Here is a 27,232-nt window from a genome sequence, read left to right as displayed (position 1 = left end):
CAATCATTCTGATCAGGATCATCTGAGGCAAGGGAAAGGTCAGGTGAAAAGTGTCAGCATATCAGGCCTGTAATCTATAGTTCACTTGCATAATTTAGCAGACTTTTTTTTTTTCTTTTTTAAGTCCCCATGAAATCAAAATTAAATTTTTTTGGGTGTTAGTATCAATATGTTAGTCTTAAGGTTATCTATAAGGCAGTGTGCTCCAAAACAGTGACAAAGCTTGCAGTTCGTCACTTCCGCCAAAACGACGCAATGATTTTTTTTGACGTCACATCGTACTTCATCTTCTCATCAAACTTTCTGTCCAATCAAATGCTCTCTAGAATCCGAAGTGCCCGCCCCCTACACTATAAAATAGACGCTGAAGCCGCGGCTGAAATCGGTCACTTGTCCACAGAATTAGTATTTTCTGTACAGTGAATGGCACGTAGTGCATTATATAGGGGACAGGGAACGATTCAAACAGTGTAAATATGCATTCCATTGAGGAAAAAAAGTCTGGTTTGGCGCTGTGTCACGCTAACCACCGCACCTCACACACACTCTGCTCCGGTCCAGAGACACGATAGCACGGAGCGGCTCACATGCGTGAGTCGGCGCAGACCACAAAATGTATCGTGGCTATTTGAATTCTACACAGAATGCTATATTTGATTGTGGCTGGCATACCGTGTCAAATGCGGCTTTACGGAGCTCAATGGCTCTAGCCCAAGCTGTGATATAAACGAACGCTATTGGCTATTTTAAAAAGGGGCGGGGCTGCTTGATATGTCCCGCCCTGTCTTCCTGTTTCAGTTCAAATGACGTCAACACAGAGTAACGCTGCATGTTTCTAAGCATTTCAGGGGACCTTTAAATTGAGCATAACAAAAGTTTGCATGAAATGAAAATCTATTTACTAAATGCATGCTATAGATTTGACTGTGAATAATTAATCCATACATACATTTTGTTTGTTAAAAGAGTTTTGAGCTCATAATTTTTAATCAAAATGTCATAACTGGATCTTCAGGTCAAAATGGCAGCAAACAGAACTTCTGCAATGCACCGGTTTAACAGATTCTGATGATGTGCTTCCAGAGTTATTAACATTGTAAATCTAGCAAACTTTTATATTTTCATTTTAAAAAATATAATGTACATTCCTAACCCTATACTTTGTTTTATTACCATTGCATTAAATTAGAGAAAACTAGTCAATGCTGCTGCGTGAGTGTTTCTATTACATCTGTCGAGGGAGTGACTACAATTTTGACATCTTTCACTCTTCTGACCAATACTCAGTATTTTTTTTCCCTCTTTTGGAAAGTCAAAGAAACACTATAGTGTTAAATTTTTATATAGTTTTATGGTAGTACGGTACTCTCAGCTCCACATGCTAATATCTATTCCGCTAATTTTCCACCTAAATCAATGCTGGAAATGTGAAAAACACCCTCTGATTTTGTCTGAGCCTGATTCTAAGGCACTACAGTGGGTTGTTTGAGCTCAGAGTCTTTAGACACAGTATAGAAATTAAAATGCAATGTAGACATGGTGTTGGTAGACTAGGCTAAATCTAGGTCTGTGAAGCCCTTGGAGCATGTAATGCTATGCTATGCATCCCAAGTATGCATACTTTTCTATCCTTTGAATTGAGTGCATTGAGAGTCTTCTTATAGGGTCATTTGCATTGATACACAGATATGCAGGCCGAGATTCTCTCATTGGCTGAGCTGATTAAACAAAGTGCTCATTCCAACTAGTGTCAGTTCCAAAATGTTATATTGTGTATCTCTTGTTTGCTATCATTAATTATACATATATTCTGCATTGTATCAGCCACACTGCTGATGATAGCAATTCGGTGTAAATTGAGGTTAAATTGAATGCCTATAACAGACAAACAACAGGTGCACACCTTCTGACCAATGAACTTCCGTTATTTGACCAGGATTTTAAAATAAATCATTTTTATGGAGACCCAAAAATGGGTTGCATTTCTGTTCTGATAAGGTCACGGACAGCAGTGGAAATAAGATCAAATTTAACCACATAATCATTCATAGTTAGGATAGTAAAACAAATATCTACTTCTCATATCTTTTTTTTTTTATCTTATATGGCATGCATCCATTCGTGTCAGTTCCAAAATGTTATATTGTGTATCTCTTGTTTGCTATCATTAATTATACATATATTCTGCATTGTATCAGCCACACTGCTGATGATAGCAATTCGGTGTAAATTGAGGTTAAATTGAATGCCTATAACAGACAAACAACAGGTGCACACCTTCTGACCAATGAACTTCCGTTATTTGACCAGGATTTTAAAAGAAATAATTTTTATGGAGACCCAAAAATGGGTTGCATTTCTGTTCTGATAAGGTCACGGACAGCAGTGGAAATAAGATCAAATTTAACCACATAATCATTCATAGTTAGGATAGTAAAACAAATATCTACTTCTCATATCTTTTTTTTTAAATCTTATATGGCATGCATCCATTCAAACTCTATTTTGGCACAAATTCATTGGTTAATCAGTAATATGGCTAATACTAATATGACTTAAAGATCTTAAGGATACTTGCAGGTTTTCCTAACTGTGGATTTCTAATTTCTTCAGCTTACTGTACTTTTTTTTTTTTTTTTTTTACATGTGCAGCTTAATATCTAATATTTTTCAAATCATGTTTATTTTCCTGATTTTATTGTTTGTTCTTGCTGTGGCGCATTTCATCTGTCTTGGAGTGTTTTATTGTGAGGCCTACATTTTTAACATTTGGTGACTAAATATGCAGGTATTTGCATCTTAAAGTGTCCCAGGTGTGTGTCTATAAACATACTTTTTACAAATAACTAACCATGCTAACCATGTTTAGTTAGCAGTAGCTGCCTGTTCACAAATGCACCTTTATATGATAGATGTTATAAAATAATCTAGTTATCTATAATGTATATCAACTATAAAGTTATCAATATTCTACGCTAAAAATAACCACCACATATTATTTTTTATTTATTGCATATTTTGTACTTTCTTTCTTCTTTCGGTCTTTTATTGGCTGGTATTGTCTTAAACCATAATGCATTTTTAAAAACAGAACAGAACTTCAAGCAACAAGATTGTTTATGTTCTTACAAAAAGGTCAAAAGTTTGGCTCCAAGTCACACAAAAATCAAGATTGATATTCAGCAACACACATAGGTACCCCATGAGCAAACAAATAATCAGAATAAAAATAGGCATAGAATTAAGCAACTGCATTTCTGATTCGCTTCTAACTCTCACCGGTGAACTAATGCTTCTGTGAAAAATAGGCAACCTATATAACAGTTTAAGCAGTGAACAACAGTAACACAAAATAGGAAATAATTAAACATCCATTCACACCATCCAGAAACAGACACAAATAAATAATTGTTTTACGCTGGTCCCAAAAGATCACAATATTAACCGACTGGTCTTTGCTTATATAATATTACATTAGAGTATCATGTATAGCCTGTGAACTTTCATCCAGCACCTTTTTGAGCAAGCATTGTGGAGCACTGTCTGTCTCTAAAACAGCAAACCGCTGGGGTAAATACAGGCCTGCAGTGCAGTTTTCTCATCTGAGTCTTGAAGAAAGATGGTCTCGGTGTATTTGTAACCATAATAGAGCTGATATGTGCTGTGCAAATGACCAAGAGAGAGCTGTAAATTCGGGTCTCATTCAAATAACCTTTCCCATGGAGACTTTCACCCAAAATATCACCATCTTTTTCTGAGTTTCGCCATCTCAGGTGAGATACAGAGGAAGAGACACAAATGGGGAGAAATTCTGTTCAGACTGAAACGTTCAGATCATGCATGACCAGTGGTACAACGAATAGATGCAGATACCCTGATGGATCACTTGTTTGGAGCCTTTAATAGTCACATCTTATTTCACTTGAGCACTTTGCAGTCATCTATCTCACACACAGCGGCGCCATGATGGTTACAGGACATATTGTGCAGGTTTGCTGCTGCTGCTCCGCTCGTGTTTTACTGGAAGACCTCTTTGTTTATCCACATGAGGCTGCGGGTCTCGTTGGGCTTGGCCTCGTACTCGATGCAGTTGAAGCTGTTGCCGAACTGGCAGTGCTCTCTCTTGTAGTAGTTGTAGTATTTCACTTGCCATACGGTTTCAAACATGCCGACATCTTTGAACTGGCAACAAAAAGAAGATAGAAACATTTTACAACTCAGTTCTTTTGTATATTCAATCAGTTGGCTGACTGATTTGTCTTTAGTTACAGAGGGGTGGTGCTTGCGTATCCATGCAAAATTAACACAATGCTTTGACACAGCAAAACAAAACATGTTACTGGTTAACTATCCATTTAAACATGGATATATACATGTACAGTAGCAAACTGACATAGATTTAGCTTGCAGTTTATTTTTTTGCCGATTTGCAATTATTTTATGTATTACAGGTATATAAATATATATATAAAATATAAAATATTTTTTTGAAGTTGTAAATAAAAGTTTAATTCATGTTTAAATGCTTGCCATTTCTTTGTAATCTTTTGTAAAATGTACTAGCAATTTCCGAGTGCGAGTTTCACCAAAAGTAAATCCTACAAAAAAAGTTTTTTTTTTCAGTGTGCAAACTTGCTTTCCATTTAATATAGTCTTGACATAATAAAATTAAAATATAAAACTGTAAACATAATTTTAAAGGTTGTCATACTTTGAAGTGTACTATTAATATACATCGTAAATAACAAAAATATTGCCCACATATATATATACAGGTATATATGCATATATATGTGTGTGTGTGTGTGTTTTGGCGATCTATAAGCACAAGACGTTATGTGTAGAAAGTGTAATAAAAGATGTTTTATCGAGTCTTAACATTCTTGACTTTTAGAAAATGGTATTTAACAATAGAATCTACAAATAAGCTATATTTTTAAAAAATCCCCACTTAAAATTTCCACCTACTGTACAGCTTAAGTTCAGTTGCTGTCTTAAATTTTATAGTATAATCAATCTGACTATAAAAAAATTTAGTTGAAATTGGTTAAATTATTTTGATGAGTTAAAGTAATGGGGAAAAAATTAATTTTGACATGATTTCTAGAGCCCTGGTAGTTGCCATGGTGTTTATATGAGGTTGCTATATGTTGTTGGTTTCTTATTGGTCCAGGTCAAAGAGCCCATCCCCAATCAACAGATATGACTTAAAAACTAGGATTTGATTGCCTGTTTTATCATCTGTCATCAGGTGCAAATCATATCTGATGGTGGGTTAAATGTTCTTAATTTTACAATTTTCAACGAAATTTTAAAAATTAATTGGCTTAAAAACTTTTTTAAAAATCAAACGAGTATTTTCACTATTGTCCCATATCATTTATTTGAAAAACTTGGGGGATTAAATTTTTTGTTGCAGTGTCCTTATATAATTGGCAAACTTCCCATTGCTTTGGCCAACTATCACAAACAAGCCTTACTTTACTGGTCACTTTTGTACAAACACAATTTTTCTCCTAGCAGGTGTTTTATATGGAACAATGGTAATATCACTCATAATAACAAGTCATTGTATATGAGAATTGGGTTCGGCATAACATATTTATTGTAAACCAGCTTATTGACAAGAATGGGCAATTATACACTTACCCTAATTTTATAACAAAATATGGCTTTTTTGTAAACGAAAAAGAATTTAACAGAGTAATCAAGGCTATTCCTAGTGGCGTAATAATTTTAACCAAATTCTCTGATGCCCTTTTTCTATTTCATTTTGGGTTGACTTTAAAATAGACATAACAAAAAAATTAAACAAAGGCCTTAATTTAGAACCTCATGATATTTTTCTTTGTTATCAAAACCCATCTTTTTCTGATAAACATATTTATATTATTAATCTGTTAATTATCTTAGCAAAGTTGTATATACATAAGTCAAAAGTCATTCAAAAGAAACCATCATATATTCCATTTTGTAACACTGATCTTAAAATATACTTTGAAACCCTTTCTAATATGAGATCACAAAATAAGAAGCTAATAAAAAAAATACAAATTCTAAAGATTTTTAAAGTTATGCAACTGCCCTAATGTATGTATTATTATTTTCAAAAGTGTTGCGTTTATAATTTTGTTCAGTGTATATATATATGTTTGTATTAATTTTGCGTTGTTGTTGCTGTTGTTCTGTTTTGCATACTTTGAGATGTGCAACGTTTCCCTGTTTGCATTGTGCCTTTGTGTGATGGAACTGAATAAAGGGGGGGGGGGGGGGGGAGTCTTGCAAAGTAACAGAAGCACAACCTTCTCAGTAATTTGAAGCATCATTTAGGTCAATAGCCAAAACAGTGCGGTACCAATTACAAGTGAAATCTAATGCTTATATAGGCTGAGTTTAGCGTCAAATCCCTAATCCTCAGTATGAACAATTTAGCATCTAGCAATTCCACGTGACTTCATAATGAATTCTATTTTATTCTATTCTATTCCGAATCCCGGCTGGGCTGTGTTACCTCTATGGAGACCTGCACAGGTTGTCTGTCCCCGCTCTTGGTGTGTGGCACTCCCTCAGTGTCGTAGTTGCCATTGTAGACGATCTGCTCCTCATCTTTGGACTGCTGCTCCAAAGGGAAGCTCTTTCCGCCGATTCCCATTGTGCTGAAATCCCATTGAAACAAGCGTCAGACTATCTGAACAGACACACATCTGAAATTCCTTCTGTCAATTAAACATTAAAGGCTCGTGCACTCGTAACGCATCCCCATGGCTCAGTTTTACAGCGTTTCTAAATAACGCACGCTACTGCGCAAATCGCCTTTAGTTAAATCACATATACGATGTATTTAATTTCTTACAGGAGCGCAGGTGCACCTTTCGACCTCAGGATTGCGGAAAAACATGGAGTGCTAAGAGCTATTTATATGCAACCACCTATAATATCAGAAGCATATAAACAGGGCCAGTTCAACCGCGTATTCGACTTACGTGGCCTCCGCACTACCCGGCTTCACGATCACCTCGATTTTGTATTTCGATCCTGTCAGCAATTTGATTGTCCTGCTCTGGCCGAACCTCGTCCCGTCCACTTTATAAAACACGGGTCCGTCATTGGGTTGGATTTTCAAGGAGATCGCGATGTTTATTATCGCTGGAACGTCGGCCATGCTTGCGAGATAACGGAGGTCGATGTATTTCCAGGGCTCCCCGTGATTAACGGGATGGCGGATGGTCCCAGGAAGCTGTTGAGAGATGCTGTGACGTCTACACAAGCCATCACACCCATTTTAACCATGCAGCATAGATCAATGCATATGCATATGGCTAAACTGTGCTCATATAATACACCAATGGCCATTAGTCTCGCGTAACGCACACTAAAATAGGCACTGCTATTCTCGATTGTTTGTTTATGTATTTTAGTCATGTGTGTTGTATTTTAGGATTCAAAAATATTGTAAATAGTTTATTAAGCCATAGATTTAGATCCTAATCCCACTGTGTTAGCGTCCATCTCCGTTACCCTCGCGATTAAAAACAGTCCCTGTCCAAAGTGCTGAAACGGAAGAACTTCTCTAATGCTACCGCATGCAGTACTGGGCCATTTTTTATAATACATGAAAAAAGTACATTTTAAATGTACTAAACGCAAAGCACTGCTATTACGTGTTTAGTGCGCTTGAAATGTCAATAAAACATTAATATAATTACCTAAATTAATTATAAACCTATTTTTAATAGGCTGTGTTGATGTTTTTTGAAGAAGTATATACATGTTTACGTGCATTTTTGTCTTTCCAGAAAGCTTTGCAACAAACAGTAGTTATATAAAAACATTAGTTCTAATTAAAACAGTATGTGTGTGGATTTTTAATGGTCAGTCAGACTAATAATAGTGTCCTTTTAAATTACATTCATGCCATTTTAAATACCGGTAATATAATGAAGAGGAATATTCATAATTTGATTAATCAGATAAGCAGGCAAGTTATATTCTCATTTAACATTCATAATAGTTTTATCTCACAGATTCCTCCATTATGAGTTCATAAGGAATAGTTCTCGCAAAAAAATTTAATTTTCTGAAAATGTACTCACTCTCAGGCCATCCGAGATGTAGATGAGTTTGTTTCTTCATTAGGACAGATTTGGAGAAATTTAGCATTATATCACTTGCTCACCAGTGGATCCTCTGCAGTGAATGGGTGCCGTCAGAATGAGAGTTTTTTTTTTTTTTTGGCATTTTGCTACATTGGAAGTGTCCAACTCCACCCTCAACTACATATTGGTTAAAATATATCTTGTCTTTCCTTTCTCTAGAAAACAACAAAAAGTACACTATTCAGGGCTCAACTGTTAAATTCTACAAAATTTGGAATCCCATTCTAAATTTCTTTGTCTCTTTGACCTCACTAGATTCTGATTGAGTTTTTCAGTGTGTGAGCATGTTTACATTTATGTACAGTATAACATGGTTGTGTATATACTTCTGCATGTATATTTGTTTTTTCCCCCTTTCTCTCTTCTCTCATTTGAATACATACTTTATTATTATATACATTTCATAGATTATTATATTTATCTCATATATATAGTATTATTATATTAATGCAGTTTCCTGTCAATCCTCCTGAGGGGTCTATGGATGGGGGAGGTAATGTGTTAGTTTCGGTCTGATTCACTTTTTCCCCCCCCTTTTCTCTCTTCACCTACAGTTTTGACTGTAATTCGGAGTTAAACATGGAGATGATATAGAAAAAAAATGCAGACAATGTTCTCTTCACTGTATTGTTCTGTGTTTTATATCTGTCAGTGTAATAATAAAACCTGTGGAACAAAAAAAAATCTATTTTTTAAAAATGAAATAGCCTTTCCATTTACACAGTGCTAGTTCATGCATACTGATTTCTGTATGAATACTGTATGAAAAAAGGCATTTTTACACTGCAAAATTGGTGCTTTTAAATGTAACAATATTTCTATATTGCTTTAAATGATTATGTGGTTATAAAGACATATGCATTTTACAGATAGCAGCAGAAATGGAAAGAAAGGCCAGCGCTGAAGAGGGAAGTATAGCATTAGGACACATAATATTCATTAATATATTAGCTTTGATATAATAATATTTGCATGATTTAAGGCAAAACACTTTTTGGCAGTGACTCTAAAAATCAAATAAATTAACAAAAATCAATACTTAAATCAAAATGTGCACAGTTTTGTTGATCTATACGAAAAGAGCGAAGAAAAGATCTATAAAATGATTCCATCATATAAAACCTTATTTTCCATTACAGTCTCAAGCAAATTACAACTAAAACAACTAAAATGTTCGGTAACAAAAGCCACATTATCATGTATTCTGGCCGCCACAGTCTTTGAACTTTTTTGCAATACCGATTATAAAATGATTTGCCCAGCAAGTGTTTCAGTCATAGTGCTTCCATTGTAGACACAGCTGATATATTTATATATCCCAAAAGTCTGTCTCTGCTCTATCTATCCAGTTCCGCCTCTAGTATCTCTCCCCAGGTCTCCACGTCCAGTGGACACATGCTGTTGGGCGGGATATCATCAGCAGAGCGGATGTTACTGTATCGGCCATTCAGCCACCTCCGCTTTACGCAGCCTTTCCTGTAGTTACGCACAAGAGTAACCTGGAACAAAAAAGGAAAGGTAAATAAGAAACAACCAGCAGAGATGGGAACAAAATGAAGCAGAATTTTAACAGCAATAACACAAACCTTCCATGAACACCCAACAAGCCTGTCCCCATCCACCTCCCTTCGGCAAATGGCCAGCACTGTAAGACAGTGGCTCCTCCACAGCTGATCGCTGCCCTCGATTATATCATTCCAGTGTCTGCAGGTGAGCGAGGCCCGGCACAAACTCTTGACATCCAGCTCACTGAAGATCCTAACACTCATCTCTGTAGGAAGGGTCTCTGTAAAGTTCTGCTGAAGTGGATCCTGGTCACCAGGGATCAAGTTGGATGCTCTATCTCGGCTGAAGATTGCGCTGTTGCTCCTTTTACAGACATTCTGCATCTCTCAGCGTCCTAGAACAGTTTCAGTTTTGTTTTCATCGAGTCCGACACCAGTTATTTGTATGACAGAACATATGTGACCCTGGAGCACAAAACCAGTCTTAAGTAGCAAGAATATTATTAGTAATGAAATTTTGCATGTCTCCATAAACAAGAAAAACCAAATGACATCAAATGTGGAATATGAGGACCCACTGCCACATTTACGGTATAATACGTAAAGTTCTGATGTTTTTTTGTGTATGTATGCTTAAATGCAAATTTTCTGAAAATGTACTCACTCTCAGGCCATCCGAGATGTAGATGAGTTTGTTTCTTCATTAGGACAGATTTGGAGAAATTTAGCATTATATCACTTGCTCACCAGTGGATCCTCTGCAGTGAATGGGTGCCGTCAGAATGAGAGTTTTTTTTTTTTTTTGGCATTTTGCTACATTGGAAGTGTCCAACTCCACCCTCAACTACATATTGGTTAAAATATATCTTGTCTTTCCTTTCTCTAGAAAACAACAAAAAGTACACTATTCAGGGCTCAACTGTTAAATTCTACAAAATTTGGAATCCCATTCTAAATTTCTTTGTCTCTTTGACCTCACTAGATTCTGATTGAGTTTTTCAGTGTGTGAGCATGTTTACATTTATGTACAGTATAACATGGTTGTGTATATACTTCTGCATGTATATTTGTTTTTTCCCCCTTTCTCTCTTCTCTCATTTGAATACATACTTTATTATTATATACATTTCATAGATTATTATATTTATCTCATATATATAGTATTATTATATTAATGCAGTTTCCTGTCAATCCTCCTGAGGGGTCTATGGATGGGGGAGGTAATGTGTTAGTTTCGGTCTGATTCACTTTTTCCCCCCCCTTTTCTCTCTTCACCTACAGTTTTGACTGTAATTCGGAGTTAAACATGGAGATGATATAGAAAAAAAATGCAGACAATGTTCTCTTCACTGTATTGTTCTGTGTTTTATATCTGTCAGTGTAATAATAAAACCTGTGGAACAAAAAAAATCTATTTTTTAAAAATGAAATAGCCTTTCCATTTACACAGTGCTAGTTCATGCATACTGATTTCTGTATGAATACTGTATGAAAAAAGGCATTTTTACACTGCAAAATTGGTGCTTTTAAATGTAACAATATTTCTATATTGCTTTAAATGATTATGTGGTTATAAAGACATATGCATTTTACAGATAGCAGCAGAAATGGAAAGAAAGGCCAGCGCTGAAGAGGGAAGTATAGCATTAGGACACATAATATTCATTAATATATTAGCTTTGATATAATAATATTTGCATGATTTAAGGCAAAACACTTTTTGGCAGTGACTCTAAAAATCAAATAAATTAACAAAAATCAATACTTAAATCAAAATGTGCACAGTTTTGTTGATCTATACGAAAAGAGCGAAGAAAAGATCTATAAAATGATTCCATCATATAAAACCTTATTTTCCATTACAGTCTCAAGCAAATTACAACTAAAACAACTAAAATGTTCGGTAACAAAAGCCACATTATCATGTATTCTGGCCGCCACAGTCTTTGAACTTTTTTGCAATACCGATTATAAAATGATTTGCCCAGCAAGTGTTTCAGTCATAGTGCTTCCATTGTAGACACAGCTGATATATTTATATATCCCAAAAGTCTGTCTCTGCTCTATCTATCCAGTTCCGCCTCTAGTATCTCTCCCCAGGTCTCCACGTCCAGTGGACACATGCTGTTGGGCGGGATATCATCAGCAGAGCGGATGTTACTGTATCGGCCATTCAGCCACCTCCGCTTTACGCAGCCTTTCCTGTAGTTACGCACAAGAGTAACCTGGAACAAAAAAGGAAAGGTAAATAAGAAACAACCAGCAGAGATGGGAACAAAATGAAGCAGAATTTTAACAGCAATAACACAAACCTTCCATGAACACCCAACAAGCCTGTCCCCATCCACCTCCCTTCGGCAAATGGCCAGCACTGTAAGACAGTGGCTCCTCCACAGCTGATCGCTGCCCTCGATTATATCATTCCAGTGTCTGCAGGTGAGCGAGGCCCGGCACAAACTCTTGACATCCAGCTCACTGAAGATCCTAACACTCATCTCTGTAGGAAGGGTCTCTGTAAAGTTCTGCTGAAGTGGATCCTGGTCACCAGGGATCAAGTTGGATGCTCTATCTCGGCTGAAGATTGCGCTGTTGCTCCTTTTACAGACATTCTGCATCTCTCAGCGTCCTAGAACAGTTTCAGTTTTGTTTTCATCGAGTCCGACACCAGTTATTTGTATGACAGAACATATGTGACCCTGGAGCACAAAACCAGTCTTAAGTAGCAAGAGTATATTTGTAGCAATAGCCAACAATACATTGTATGGGTCACAATACCGTGAATATATCAAAACTTAATTTTTGATTAGCAATAGCATTGCTAAAGACTTCATTTGGACAACTTTAAAGGTGATTTTCTCAATATTTTAATATTTTGCACCCTCAGATTCCAGATTTTCAAATAGTTGTATCTCGGCCAAATATTGTCCTATCCTAACAAACCACACATCAATGGAAAGCTTATTTATGACTTTATGACCGTTACGACTGGTTTGTGGTACAGGGACACATATGACTTACAAATAATGCGTTTAATTGTAACGATCGCACTATCTGTTCGTTAGATACAAGTAAATCTAGCTAACAGTGTCTAAAACAGATTTTAAAAACAAATACGAAACGGTCACGTCTTTATAACCCTATTCTGTACGACAAATTAATAATATTTATGAAAAAACAAACATGTTATTTGTAAAGATTCATACCGAGGATTTAAATGCCAGCGTTTGTTTACACCGGAAACCTCACAAGGCAACCCTCGCCCCGTTCCCACTGCGCATGCGCGTCTCTCCAGCGGAAATTTAAAGTTGTTTTGATTCTGCATTATTGTAGTGCAGAATTTGAGTTATAGGTTACAGTTTGTATTATTCGTGTCCTAAATTTGTGCACCCTTGTGGGTACACGTTTAGAAAGGGTCCCACGTGCGTGTTTATACAGCGCATGCTCATGCTCGTCGTGGAGTTCACCGGAAGTCCTAAATATTATTCATTTCTTATTACACATCTCGTTCAGTCAACACAGTCAGCTTCTTCAGCATTTTTCTTGTACACAAAGCAGCGAAAAGTTGACAGTAACGAATTCGTCTTCTCAACCTAATTAAATAGTAAGTAATGTCTTTCTGAACGTAATAATGTACTGAGGAAGTTTTAATACAGCAGCGCGTGCGAGCCCAAATCTGCTTTACAGCATTTGTATACACTTTATAGTTAATTACAGTGACCTTTAAGTACAAACAGGTCTGTGTGCCTTCTTATGCACAGATGCCAGGCTTTGAGCTGGAGCAGGTGGACGGTGGCAGTCCTATAGAGCTGCCCTATGGAGAAACTGTCCTGGGGAGAGGACCATTTCTAGGGGTAAGTGGACTGTATTAGTACTATGTACTGTATTTTCACTAATATGTCTTAAAAATATATTAAATAGCATGCTAATGTCATTTCCATTGTGCAAATTCTCAAGTTATAATGAACTAATAATGATTTAAGTGGCTTGAGTCAAGTCTGCTGTGCACTTTTACAGAAATGCATTTTCAAAGCTAAATAGTCATGGAGTAATTACCCAAATAAAATAGACCGTCTGTATGCTAAAGCTGCATGTTTTTGTTTATATAGTTTATATAGATGTATGTTTTGGCATATTGAATGTCTTCTTCATGTTGGTTTAATGCAGAACACACAAAACTAATGTTACTTTCAGTTTCATGCATGAGCCATTTATCATTGAGCAATGACAATCAAAGCCCTCAAGATGGCACCCAAACTCTTATGTCTGAGGGTTAGAAATAGGTGAAATATCTCATAGAGTGGTCCATGAATTGACAAAAATTTTTTTGCATTGTACTAACAAACCTCAGGAGTCCTGACATCGGTTATAAAGCAAAGATAATTTTTTTAAAGACCCAATAAAATCAAAATGGGAGTTTGCTTTAAGGTAATCTATATGCTAGTGTACACATTCAAGTTGACAGCCTTTAGCATATAAATAAATTATACATTTAAAATCTTTGTCTTGCAAAAAAAAACCATCTTGTTTGTCTTACGCCAGCTTCCTGTTACATAAGGAAATATGTCAAGACAAAACAGAAAGCTCGAGTCGTTTCATATTTTTTAAATCACAGAGATGGTGTCACTGTTATGTTCTGCTGCACGCGATGAATGACACTGAGCTGCAGCAAACAATGTTTATGAAAGTGGTGGGTGCCATTGAACATTGATAATTGGAAGTGACACTGAATTCTCTTCATATAGGAATACATACACTACTGTTCAGAGATTTAAATGTTTTTAAAAGAAGTATTTTAGTGACAGCTAAAAAATTTTTTTATAATAATATTGTGAAATATTATTACAATTCAAAAGAATTTTTTTCGATTTGAATATATGTTAAAATGCAATTTATTGCTGTGATCGAAGCTGAATTTTCAGCATCATTACGCCAGTTTTCAGTGCCACATGATCCTTCAGAAATCATTCTAATATGCTGATTTGCTGCTCAAGAAACATTTCTTATTAGTATCAATATTGAAAACAGTTGTGCTGATTCATTTTTGTGTGTGTGTGTGTGTGGAAATTGAAATTTTTTCATCAATAGAAAGTTCAAAAGAACAGAATTTATTTTCAAGTGTAGAAATGTTTTGTAACATTATACATTTCTTTACTGTCACTTTTGATCGGCTGAATGCATACTTTAATAAAAGTAAAGATTTCTTTAAAAAATCTTAGAGAACCCAAACTTTTAAAGTTTTGCACCGTTCACCAGAAACATTCATACTTTTTAAGATACAGTTTACCATTATAGCAGCGTTTCACTTTGTCTTTGCTCTCCACCAGGTGAATGATAAGAGAGTGTCCAGAAACCACGGCATCCTTGAGAACCTGAATGGCCAGCTGCGTCTGAAGCCTGTAGGTTTTTGTTAGTCGTCTGATGTGGGCTGAGATTCGTGATTGTGGTTTTGTCATTTTACACTCTTCTGTCGAATAAAAGCGGCACTCGCCCTTTGATATTAAGAAGACATCAAAAGTTTTTAAATATGAGCTCTCTCCTCGCATCTTTCTCTCTTGAGCAGCTGTCTCTCTTAATTAAATGTGTCGTTATAGCCTGTTAGTCATGCTGTCATAACAACGATGATTGCATTTGGGTAATGTTCGCCTCCATTGATCTTTCGCCTCTGAGTATATAACAAGTCCTTGATTTCAAAAATCTCATGAATATTCAGATGATTGATACCTAACTGAGATGATTCATTACACACAGTTTTTTTCTAGGTCCACAAGCTCAAATCAGTGTTGTTATTGTAAACTAAAACTATTACATTGTTTTTATTCATTAAAATACAGCTGAACTATATAAATATTAGATGGGGGGAAAAGTAAAACAAAAATAAACATTTTAAGAAGAAATTCAAGTTGTACTAAGTACAAAAATATCAATAGAAGTATACATCTAACAAATATGGCAAATGCTCAAAAATGGCTAAAACCTTAAAAAAAAAATAATGATAAACAACACTTGCTCAAAATTGGACTTAGCCATGGCTTAGCATTTGCGGACATGCTTCAGAAATGTTCAGACATTGCACTCATACAAGAGACAAATCCTGCCTGATTCCTTCCTCTCCTCGTTGTCTCTTTCAACACAAGGTGGCAAAGTAATTCTGAGAATGCCTGTATGTAAAAGACCTATGCAAAAAGGCTTATTGTTTGCATGTGATTGACCAGTATTCCTCTCATTGCTATCCTCTAGACACACCTGAACCCATGTTTTATTCAGACGAACATTGTTGCTGCACCTCAGCCGCTGGAGAAGGACCAGTGGCATTGCCTAAAGGAGGGCGACATCTTCTCTCTCATGCCTGGGAAATACGTTTACAGAGTGCATGTCAAAGAAGAGGATCAAACCCTGAGGTGATTCAGCCCATCACTCACAGGCATTCATTTATTATTCAACAACAACAGAGCTCAATCTGATTGGCTATGTAGGCGTTGTTTTCTTGTCGAATGCTGTCGCATTATGGAAGTGAAATTGATTGCAAATGTTTCACATTGACTTCAATTACAGATCCTCATGAATATTCAAATACATTCATGCTTGCAGTCTTATCATTCTTTGTCATCTTAAAATAGCACCCTTTATTAAGGCCGGTCATTTATCTCATCTATCTATATTCCAACTAGACATGATAATAAGCGTCTGGTTGAATGTGTTCAATTTGACCTTTTCCCTTAAAACCGATCTGTGACCGCTGGGTTCACATCAAAGGCCACTTTTATTGTCTTTCTCTATAATGAGCACACTGGGCTCGAATGGACATGTTCAAAACAGACGCTCTGATAACACCCAGATGATAAACAAGTGATAAGAGCTGCTGTGACGAACTGATTCTGAATGTGCTGATTTGCATGCATTTAAAAGTCATGCCTTTCATCTGTGAAATTAGGCTATTAGGTGGCTGTCTTGTTTTATGGTGTGCGCATGCTGACGAGGGATTGTTGTTTTTGTATGATGAATTGTTTTAAAGACTGCCGAGATATAGGCCAGTTACATTATTGAAGCTTATCTGAGGGATTTTTAACAGAGTGTGGTGTTTAACTTAGAGAAGTAGAGAAGATTTTCACTGCTGGTTCTTCACAGAAACAGTCAGGCGTTTGAGGAGGAGATGGAGGTGGAGAAGTGTTCGAGTGGACCAGCAGCACCCTCTCTAGACTCGGCCACACTTGAAGCCAGCAGCTGCAGGCTCACGACTCTGAGCACCACACTCACAGAAGATAAAGGAACGAGTCATCCTTCACACACTCTTTCCTCTCTAAATGAGGTGTGTGTGTTTGCATACTACATAAAACCTACCGGTCAAAGGTTTGGGGTAGATACAGTTTAATGCATAGGAACCCAGATAAGAGACTTCTTATCAGGGTTCCTGTGCATTAAAAAATCTTCCTATGCAGTATGAAAAAGTATGGTATTTCCAGGTTTGGATAAGTATTTGGAAAAAAAAAATAATAATTGTTTTCAGACTATTGCTCCTTTTCATCCGTTAATGTATAGTATAGGAAACATTATTATACTGCATAGCATATCTTGCCATTGTTTTGAAAATAGTTTCTGATTTGGTGCTCTAAAAACATTTCTTATCATTATTATTTGTGTTGACAACAGTTGTGCTTAATATTCATGAAAACCATTCTTTCGAAATTCTTTGATGAATAGAAAGTTCAAAACAACAGCTTTTATTTTAAATGCAAATATTTTATAACATTTTAAATGTCACTTTTGATCAGTTTAATGCGTCCTTGCTAAATAAACATTAATTTCTTATTAAAAATCTTATTGACACCAAACTTTTGAAAAGTGGCACTTAAATGTCACTTTTGATCAGTTTAATGCGTCCTTGCTAAATAAACATATTAATTTCTTATTAAAAATCTTATTGACACCAAACTTTTGAAAAGTGGCAGAGCTTTGACCAGATTGTAGATTTTGGTAGGATTTTGGTTATTTAAAGGGATAGTTAACCCAAAAATTTAAATTTTGTCATCACTTAGTCACACTCAAGTTGTTCCAAACCTGTATGAGTTTCGTTCTTATGCTAAGCACAAAAGAAGATATTTTGAAGAATGTAACCAAACAGGTTGCAGGTCCCCATTGATTTGCATAGTATGGAAAAAAGTATTATGGAAGTCAATGGCTAGCGTCAACTGTTTGATTACCACCATTTTTCAAAATATCTTTATTTATTTTTTTATCTCATACAGGTTTGAAACTAATCGAGGGTGACTAAATGATGACAGAATTTTCATTTTTGGGTGAACTGTCCCTTTAAACATATGGACTCATGCATGATTGTATTGTATCCTGATGTTTCTTCTAGCTGGAAGTTCTTAGCCACTTGTTTTATTCCAGGAGCAGCAGGACGCACCCTGCTGTTATTGCTGCTTTTACTATCATTTGTACATTCCTGTTACATCATGTGCTCTCTATTTGCTGTGTAGTTCCTTATCAGAAATCATAAACATATTTAATACTCATCTGTTCTACACTTTTCAGTTCTGTACTTTGTATACAAAACTATATACCCTACTTTCAATTCTATCATTTCTCTCTTCTATACCTGTCTTTGTCTGTACATATAATTCTATAACCTACTGTTATGCATCACTTATATATATATATTGACTACTATTGTCTTTACTGACTACAACTCTCAAAATACATAATTTATATATATATATAAACATTAAGCAATTTTTCCCTATAACATCAACCATGTTTGTATGTATTCATTTTTTATATATTATTTAAATATGTGATTTATTTATTTATTATATTTATTAAAAATAAAACTTGATAAAGTTTCTCTCTTCTATACCTCTCTTTGTCTATACATTACATTCTATACCTTCTATACTTTTCTTATCTATACTCACTTCGCTTCTATACCCTACTGTTTTTTAAATTTTCTGTATTTTTGTATACTCTTCAATACCCTACTTGGCTATACTCCTGTATATTGTCATTTTCAAATCTATTTCTATTTTGTGTTTTCAAGGCATCCACAAAGAGCCAACAGGACGAGTCTGATGTGCCACAGAAGAAGCGGATCTTGCCGGCCTGGATGATGACTTCAGCCAAAGGTACTGTCCCCATGGCAACAGATCCAGTGTTCTGTCTGTTCACACTTATTAAAAAAAAAAAGAGAACACATCAGCCAAGTGTCCGGTCGTCACAGTGACTCTTCTCAGCCTGTTGTTGAGGAACAAAGTGGAGCATGCAGAGAGAGTTAGTCACCATCCACTTGTCAAATCAGTTACAGACCTATGACTCGACCCAGCCATGTCTCGCTGTATCACTAATGTGCTCATGAAAAAAGAACAAGTGTGCTACAGATTTCTTAAACAGCTCATTAGCACCAAACCTGTCATATTCAACACTTCATCTGGATCTCGTGGCACTTTACCCTGCATTCAGGGTCGTGTTTGAGAAAGCTTTCTTATTCAGCTCATGTAGGAGCAGATTTGTGTGTTTAGTAAGCATATGTCTTTAACTCTCTAATGCATGATGTCCATTACAGTAAACAAGTGTTTAAAAGCCTTTCAGGGTGTGATATTACATACCCATAATTCTATATCGCTGTCGTCTGGTCTTTGGATTTTTTTTTTTTATTAATGGAAACGTAAAATTAAAAAGACTGATGAAAGTGGTGATGCATCAAATCCCACTGACATATTTACTACTATTTTCTGTTTCAATAGAAAGATGTGTAACTCTCAAAATACATAATTTTGGTGAAATTTGAGCTTAATTTTAATGTGCATAGAATAAATATTTTGTATGTATATATTTTTAACATTTAATATATTTAATATTCATATTTATTTATTTCATTTAAATTGAGCCATTTTTCCTATAACAACAAATTACATATTTTTAGGGAGAGTAAAGCTTGATCTATGTTTTGTTTGTTTGTTACAAAGTATTTGTTTATTAAAATAAATATAAATAAATGTTTATATAAGTATTCATATTTATAGAAAGTTCAAAGAATTTATTTAAAATATAATTTTTTTTGTAACATTATAAATGTATTTTGTCGCTTTTGATCAGCTTAATGCATCCTTGCTGAATAATAGTATTGATTTCTGTAACCCCCCTCAAAAAACCTGAATCCATTGTAGGGCTGTCCAAAAAAATTTTTAATTTTGAATATTCGTCAAAAAATAAATAAAATCCACATTCGAATGCAAAAACGTTGCACCCAAGAGGCGTTATGTTGGTTTTCCCCCATTCCACTGTATCTCATGTTTTTAAATGAAGAAAGTAGCCTACTCTTTGTGATTGGTTTTCGGTCCTTTGCATTAAACTATACATACATGCATGGTGATGTTTTTTTTCTAATTGTTTTAAGCAACTTTATTAATTATATATGGTTTATAAACATTATTTTAAACATTATGCACTTTTTTTTTCAAAGATAGTAGTGTTATTTTATTACGCTTTGAAGAAACGTGCATAATATTTTGCTCGATGCGCCCTCTTGTGGCCTCAGGAGAGAAGCCAAAAGCTTTTTTCCCCCTAACTGAAATTATGCCTTTTAAATTCGAATTTAGTTTTTCAGTCATTTTGACAGTCCTAATCCATTGTAGTGTTTTTCCCCCACATAGTCTGTAAGTATAACATCGTGTGCATTTTTCTGTCTTGTGTTTCTGAGCGCAAGGATGTCTGAGGCTGAAACTGCTGTTAAAAGACACTCATGAGTCCTACATTAGCTGTACTGTTCTCTCTGTCTGCGAAACATCCATGTCACCTCTCATCTCTGACCTTCAGTGCTACAGGTCCATCTGGAGCCCCTCTGGGGTGTTTTTCACTCTGTTGTGGTCCTACAGATCAATCATAGAGTTCATTCATTGTGTAATCACTGCATCAGGAGACCACGATTTTAAGACATTTTTCCCCTGTGCTTTTTACTCTTTATTATTACTCTTTGTTTTTATTGAATTATGTAGTGACCAAAAACTTGCGAGTATTGACATTATCCATCAATAACAGTGTTTTTTCTGGCTCTTTTGCAGCGGGTGAGAGCTCAGTAGTTCATTCATTGTGTAATCACTGCATCAGGAGACCACGATTTTAAGACATTTTCCCCTGTGCCTTTTACTCTTTATTATTACTCTTTGTTTTTATTGAATTATGTAGTGACCAAAAACTTGCGAGTATTGACATTATCCATCAATAACAGTGTTTTTTCTGGCTCTTTTGCAGCGTGTGAGAGCTCAGCGGTGAAGGCGACACCTACAAAATCCAAACGAGTAGCTACACCGAAGAGGGCAGCTGGACCCAAACGAGCTCGAGCCACACGGGTGTCATCTGAGGAAGAGGAGGTGGAGGAAGAGCTGCCCAAACGGAAAGCAAAGAGACTGAAGAGTGACTCTGAAGATGAGTCTGCGCCTCAGGTAAATTAGCTATTTTACACAATATGGGGTTATTGACCCTAGTATATTATTGTATTCTATCATATCGTATTGTATTTTATTGTATTATAAATAATATCATTAATATATAAATTATTTAATATTAACTTTTTAAATTTGTGGTTACTTGATGTATGCATTGTTTGTATAATTATACAATTTTATAAAATGACAGTGATATCAAATTATAAGTGTCAGTAAGTAGTAAAATGTAATGATGATAATGTTAATAATAATTGTAATTATAAATGGTACTTTAATAATAATAATAATAATAGTAATTATTATTATTATTATAAACCATGATTCCATAATAGCAATAATAATTATTTATATTATTATTAAGTATTATCATTAATAAATTGTACTATTTATCTATTGACTTTTATAATTTGCTGTTGCTGTCATTTTGTCAAATTGGCAGTATAAAAATATATATTATACATTTTATTTAAATAAATTGTAAAAAGCTTGCACATTTTGTGTTTGTATTTATATTACCTAATACATTTCTGTGCCACTCTGGTGGCATATTGTCATTTTGGGTATATTAATAATCTTGAATAGTAATAATAATGAATAAATCCTCTTCCTTTTTTACTTTAATAATTGTACAATTAGTTTTATTGTTATTTTAAACATATGTAAATTTTTCATCCTTTTAATAGTACATTTTATCTGTAAAACCTGTTAGATATGATTACAAGAATTTTCACAGCTAATACCTGCACTGTGTTGCACTGAAATGTAAGCAGAACGGAGTATTTACTGTGTGCATGGATGTCCTGACAGGAGGATGCAACCGCTCCCAAGAGCAGCAGAGTCAGATCAGTCCCGGATGGAGAGAACAGCACTGGTGTGATGGAGCGTGATGATGGGGAGAGAAGAGGAGCTGGCAGGGGAGCTGAGGTCAGACCAGGAGCTCAAGCTGAAGACTCAAAGACACAAGCGGAAGATCCCAGTGATTCTCAGGTCAGCCAGGGACGCCCGCAGAGGTCAAAGGTCACGGAGCGACGGACACAGTGTCCTTACGGCAGCTCCTGCTACAGGTACTGCACCGCAAGACTGAAGAACCTTGAGTGAACTGTTGCTTTTTAAACTTTGCTGCTTTGACAAGTCAATGTTTAGACATTACTAATATTTCTATTCAAGACAGTATAACGGCATAAACATAACTTGAAATATTTCTTGAAGATCAACACTGCTAATTCGTTTGTTGGAGTTCATACTATCTCAAGATAAGATGCTAAAAGAGGATTAAGAATGAAACCATCCCAAGCAAAAGCTTCTCTGAGATGATAGATGTGAGTTATTTCAAAGACATACGCACATGTTTTCCCTAACGTCTAATTCTTTGATGTTTATTTTTAATATTAAAAAGCTGAGAGATAAAACACAAAATTGGTATTTTAGCTGGCCCAAACGCAGCGGGGAAGCGTGACACGTGGTTGTAAACTCTTTCCTCTTTGTGTAAACATACCTGGCAATAAAACTCATTCTGATTCTGATTCTGAAATGAACAGCGCAAATGCTGCTGAATAGTACTTTAATTTCCAGCTAGATTAGCTGTCAGTGTAATTAAGTTGCATGAATGCCAGTGATTTAATTAATTTGCCTTATTGTGTTCCAGCGTGCATTGCAGTTCACTCAGCAATTGTGTTTTTCCTCTCACCAGGAAAAATCCGGTCCACTTTCAGGAGTGCAGTCACCCTGGAGACAGCGACTGTGAGGAAGAGGAGGCAGAGGATGCTGACGATGACAGGCCTGAGTGTCCGTATGGTACCCACTGCTACAGGTGACGACAAACGAGTTTAACCACACCACAATACTTCATTTAAATGCATATTTAGTGTACTTAATCAAAGTTTTTTTGTCACTATCAGAACTCAAAACATCCTGCTCAGTATAATACATTTTTGAAAATAAGATGGAAAACGGACTTATTCAGAGCATATTAACATACACTGTCCACTTTTACACATTATAAGAAACACTGCAAGTGGAGCTCAGGAAGAAAATATTAAGGCAAGACACCACAGTTTAATTTAACTAACTGATATCACCATTCTTTCCCAAATAGATTAATCATAGTACACAGTTTATATATGCAAGCACGTTATCGTCTAATTAAGTATGCACTAATTTGCATACATTTCCAGAACAGAAATCTGAACATTGGATAAAGCCGGGTTCGAAATTCTTGTTTTGTTGACATAAAGGCTTTTTCAGAGGGGATTTTGTATATTTTATTTATCACTTGTGTATTTTGAATATTCTCTTTCTACTAGTCTGACAGAAGATATTTTAAGTATCCAAAATAGCCCAATGCATCAAAATAAAATAAATAAATAAAGGATTTACGTGTCTTGCCTTAAAAGTCTATTAGATTAAGTGTAACTCTAGAGTTTGTTTAAAGTTTCTTCTTCTTTGTGCTTGCCTCAATATTGCAGGAAGAATCTGCTTCACAAGAAAGATTACAAACACACTAAATCACCACGTGAGTATTTTTACATGTGAATTAATGTGAACTGTGTGCCACGGTTAAATACTTGGTGTAAGATGAAGGGTATGTTCAGATCCTGAGCACTAAGTTTAACAATAATAAAAGCGATGCTTATCTTAGCAGACACCACTAATTGAGAGTAAACTGAATAATGTCGTATTTACTTCCTGTTGGGGTCTCGTTTGGCAATAAGTTAAAATATAGAGAAATGGATTTAGTGAGTGACTCCCCAGAACTCAATAATTGTTGCCAAAATTGTTTTTGGGCAACATGTCATTTTATAACAGTGTATGCTAAATCACAACATTATTGCTGTTCTAACGTGAAATAGGAGTGGAAAATATTAGTTGCGCTTTCCAGAATGCAGTCCCTAATTCCTAAAAAATGCCATCAGTCTTTCTTCCCTGTCTCCTCTCCTTTCCTCTGTCCTGTCGAATTTGGACTATAGACCCGTCGAGCAGTGCAAATTTACAGACCGCAGGGAGCAGCGTTGATATGAGAGGTGTGAGCTGTGATCATCTTCTTGACTACTGTTAGAATTATACAGTTTTTTTTCTGCATTTAGGTTTTCATTAGACATCAATTGTGCAGTGGAAACCACGAAAGCTGAGTGAGGCTCTTGAATTAGACCCATAAATCTCTACTTCGAAACGTTTTGGAAGGTTAAACATCTCAAATGACCAGGCGCTTGATAATGGAGTGCTGTAAATCTAAAAAATACTTCTTTAAAACTGAAAGGTTAGTTGCCAAAAGATCAGTGATACAGACTGTTCTTTTTTCTTTAAGAAATGAATACTTCAAAAGGGACAGAAAAGACACAATGTTACAAAAGATTCCCGTTTAAAACAAATGATGTTCTTTTGAAATTTCTACTCCAAGTATCCTGAAAAAACAGGATTCCACACAAATATTAGGCAGTACAGCTTTTTCAATATTCATATTAATTAAGAAATAATTCCTGAGCAGTAAATCAGCATATTAGACTGATTTCTGAAGGATCATGTGACACTGAAGACTGGAGTAATGATGCTGAAAATTCAGCTTTGCATCACAGGAGTAAATTACACTTGGAAATATATTCAAACAGAAAACAGTTATTTTAAATTGTAATTATATTTTATAATATTAATGTTTACCTGTATTTTGATTGAGTAAAATAAATATGGTAAATAGATGAGAAAATGGCAGTGTACGTGAAAATGAGTCAAAGAAATCTTTAGTTAAAGAAAAACTCTGTGTGTGTGTAATCTCCTTGCTGTCTATGGAGGGTCAGAGAGCTCTCAGAATTCATCAAAAAATATCTTAATTTTCATTCTGAAGATGAACGAAGGTCTTACGAGTTTAGAACGACATGAGTGCGAGTAATTATTAAAAACAGAATTTTGGGTGAACTATCCCTTTAAGTTCAAACAGTTATTTGAAATAGTGTGAAGTCAATCAACTCTATCACATAATCTACAACATTTAAAATGGCATTTTGCCCCAGGAAAAGTCCTGTTATCTAAGTGCAGCAGTGAGTCATGTTGAAAGCTTTCTGGCATCTTACTTAAAAATCAGCATGTCGTAAAGGAGTCATGAACTGCCTTTTTATTATTTTGTACTGTTCCTTGAGGTCCACTTATAATGTTATCACGATTTTTACATCAAAAACATCATAATTTAGAAGTAATAGGCTATTTTCTGTTCTGTTTTTTGCCCCTCTCATCAGAACGCTCTGTTTGAATAGGTGTGGCCGGTTGTAGACTGCTATGATTGCCGAATTGTGCCTGAATCCACGGTAAAATGAAGTGAAGAAAGGACCGAGTTCTTAATGACGTGGTCTGCAGCTTCATTAAAAAATAAAGTTCATCCACTCTTTTCTAATGTTTGGGTCAGAAGGAAGGCTATGCAAAGACTTTTTTCCCCCCACAACTAGACCTGCGTTTGCCTCTCTCGTTATTATTTACCTACTACATGTGTGAATCGGTGGGCGGGGCTAAACAGGCAGTGATGTAGAATCAGTGGGCGGGGCTTAACAGGCAGCGATGTAGAAGCAGGCGTTGATCATCTTCTGCGGAGACTGTGTTTAGTCCCACTATTTCATCGAGTGGCACATTCCACAAGCTGTCGTTTTGGCAGACTGCCTTCAATATAAGCTGTTTTTAGACTAAAGAGCTTTGAGTTCAAATGACTAGGTTTGTCGCAATGGTCATCAATAAATCAATCGCATCTAAATTTGTATAAAGAGCTTTGAAAGTGCGCCAACACTTTCAGTTGTCTGAGATGCAATAACCTTGACATTCTGAGATGCATATCTCATGCATATTTAACGCCCGCAAATCCATGCGCCACAATGATGCCAGATTCTGAATCATTTACTTTTGGACTGAATGAGTGTAATGTTTGGTGAGTAACCAGAGGCTCCTCTGGGCCGTAGTCACATTTGACACAATTCAACTCCTCTTAAACTAATTGAAAACATGCTGCATGGACCCTGGGGAGGAACAGACTGCACATATGGACGTCAGCATCGATCAAAATAAACATTCGAAGATTATTATCTTAGCTTTTGAGGCGTTTGATTGTTAACAATCACCAGTGGTTTCACTGATAAGTGATTTGCATTTAATGCTTCATAAAGTCACAACCATTTTGGTTATTTTCCTCCTGAAAACAGTGTAGTGCGTGCCGAATGCCACATAAAAACCAGGCCTGAGACCACAGACACTCGCAGCTGTTTTAGAAGCATTATCGTTCTCTGAAGATCTTAAAAATTGAAGCTTGTAACCATGCAACTGAGCAAGATGTTTCTTCTTAAGCTGTATTTACACTGTCTTGGGTGATCACAAGGGGTCAGTGTGAAATACAGGGGTAAACCGGGTCCAAAATCTTTAATTCAAACCATATTTCATGCTGTTTTGTTTGCCCAGCCAAGACCGCTGCTGCTGATGATAAGGGTGAAGATGAAGATCACTACGAAAACAGTTTTATTAATGATGAGAGTGAGGAGGAGGTGGATGAAGACTCGGACTATCTGCCCGAATCAGACAACAGTGGCAAAGAGGACGTTAAATGTCTGCAGAAAGAAGCAAAAGCATTCCTCAGGAGGAAGAAGTGACTTTTGTTTAGGGTATTTTCCATGAAAACAGCTTCTACACTAATCTCACAACAATTATCAAACATCTCATACTTTCCAAGGAGGCATTTTATAAAGTGTTAGTGTTAGATTATTTTCATGACCTTTTACCTTCACTTTTTAAGAAATAGTTAATGTGTGTGTATATATACATACATACATACATACATACATACATGCATATATACATATACATACAGTGTGTATATATATAATCTTACTTTCTTCACAATCTAATGTTTGTTTGTTTTTATTTTTAAACTTTTCTCTTATCCCGTCTGTGTTTTTGTAAAGGCTGCTACTTTATAAGTCACTTTTTTGATGATTTAAGAATTCAGGTAATTATAGTTGTGTGGCCTTTTATTTTTTTACTGTCTGGCTGTTTATTTTTACTGCTGGGTCTTGATTGGATCATAGAATCATAGGAAAAATAAACACTATTATAAAAAGTTAATGTAGTTGCACACTTTTTTAAAATGCTTTTTAATTGCTATAAT

At 35.6% G+C, this 27,232-nt stretch overlaps 4 protein-coding genes across 7 annotated transcripts; 1 reads left to right on the top strand and 3 right to left on the bottom strand.

Moving 5' to 3' along the window:
* Window positions 1-3,143: 3,143 nt before the first annotated feature.
* On the bottom strand, window positions 3,144-7,290 carry cnrip1a (cannabinoid receptor interacting protein 1a). Its single transcript, XM_016284515.1, has 3 exons — window positions 6,984-7,290; window positions 6,512-6,656; window positions 3,144-4,182 (listed from the first exon to the last, which is right to left on the bottom strand). The coding sequence occupies exons 1-3, from the start codon at window positions 7,160-7,162 to the stop codon at window positions 4,018-4,020; spliced, it is 489 nt and encodes a 162-aa protein (XP_016140001.1). The 5' UTR covers window positions 7,163-7,290; the 3' UTR covers window positions 3,144-4,017.
* A 1,469-nt stretch (window positions 7,291-8,759) lies between these two features.
* On the bottom strand, window positions 8,760-10,137 carry LOC107594459 (F-box only protein 48-like). Its single transcript, XM_016284513.1, has 2 exons — window positions 9,743-10,137; window positions 8,760-9,655 (listed from the first exon to the last, which is right to left on the bottom strand). Exons 1-2 carry the CDS (start codon window positions 10,043-10,045, stop codon window positions 9,494-9,496), a joined length of 465 nt encoding a protein of 154 aa, XP_016139999.1. The 5' UTR covers window positions 10,046-10,137; the 3' UTR covers window positions 8,760-9,493.
* Window positions 10,138-10,956: 819 nt separating this feature from the next.
* Window positions 10,957-12,927, bottom strand: LOC107594409 (F-box only protein 48-like). Of its 2 annotated transcripts, none has more exons than XM_016284435.1 (3): window positions 12,865-12,927; window positions 11,974-12,287; window positions 10,957-11,886 (listed from the first exon to the last, which is right to left on the bottom strand). In XM_016284435.1, the coding sequence occupies exons 2-3, from the start codon at window positions 12,274-12,276 to the stop codon at window positions 11,725-11,727; spliced, it is 465 nt and encodes a 154-aa protein (XP_016139921.1). In that variant the 5' UTR covers window positions 12,277-12,287; window positions 12,865-12,927; the 3' UTR covers window positions 10,957-11,724. The 2 variants fall into 2 exon arrangements, with proteins under 2 accessions (XP_016139921.1, XP_016139922.1); XM_016284436.1 differs by having other exon boundaries at window positions 11,974-12,290; window positions 12,864-12,926.
* aplf (aprataxin and PNKP like factor) lies at window positions 12,916-26,901 on the top strand. 3 transcript variants are annotated; one of them, XM_016284434.1, is made up of 11 exons: window positions 12,916-13,262; window positions 13,420-13,512; window positions 14,986-15,057; window positions 15,899-16,059; window positions 16,793-16,967; window positions 18,699-18,783; window positions 20,909-21,099; window positions 21,910-22,166; window positions 22,793-22,912; window positions 23,568-23,614; window positions 26,530-26,901. In XM_016284434.1, exons 2-11 carry the CDS (start codon window positions 13,420-13,422, stop codon window positions 26,715-26,717), a joined length of 1,389 nt encoding a protein of 462 aa, XP_016139920.1. In that variant the 5' UTR covers window positions 12,916-13,262; the 3' UTR covers window positions 26,718-26,901. The 3 variants fall into 3 exon arrangements, with proteins under 3 accessions (XP_016139920.1, XP_016139919.1, XP_016139918.1); XM_016284433.1 differs by having other exon boundaries at window positions 16,787-16,967; window positions 20,912-21,099; window positions 26,530-26,900; XM_016284432.1 differs by having other exon boundaries at window positions 16,787-16,967; window positions 26,530-26,900.
* Window positions 26,902-27,232: the final 331 nt, after the last annotated feature.

Source organism: Sinocyclocheilus grahami, unplaced genomic scaffold, assembly GCF_001515645.1.
Source record: "Sinocyclocheilus grahami isolate Dianchi unplaced genomic scaffold, SAMN03320097.WGS_v1.1 scaffold183.1, whole genome shotgun sequence".
Taxonomy (NCBI): Eukaryota; Metazoa; Chordata; class Actinopteri; order Cypriniformes; family Cyprinidae; genus Sinocyclocheilus; species Sinocyclocheilus grahami.
The sequence above is the reverse complement of the archived record's forward strand: the minus strand, read 5'-3'. Positions and strand labels throughout refer to the sequence as shown.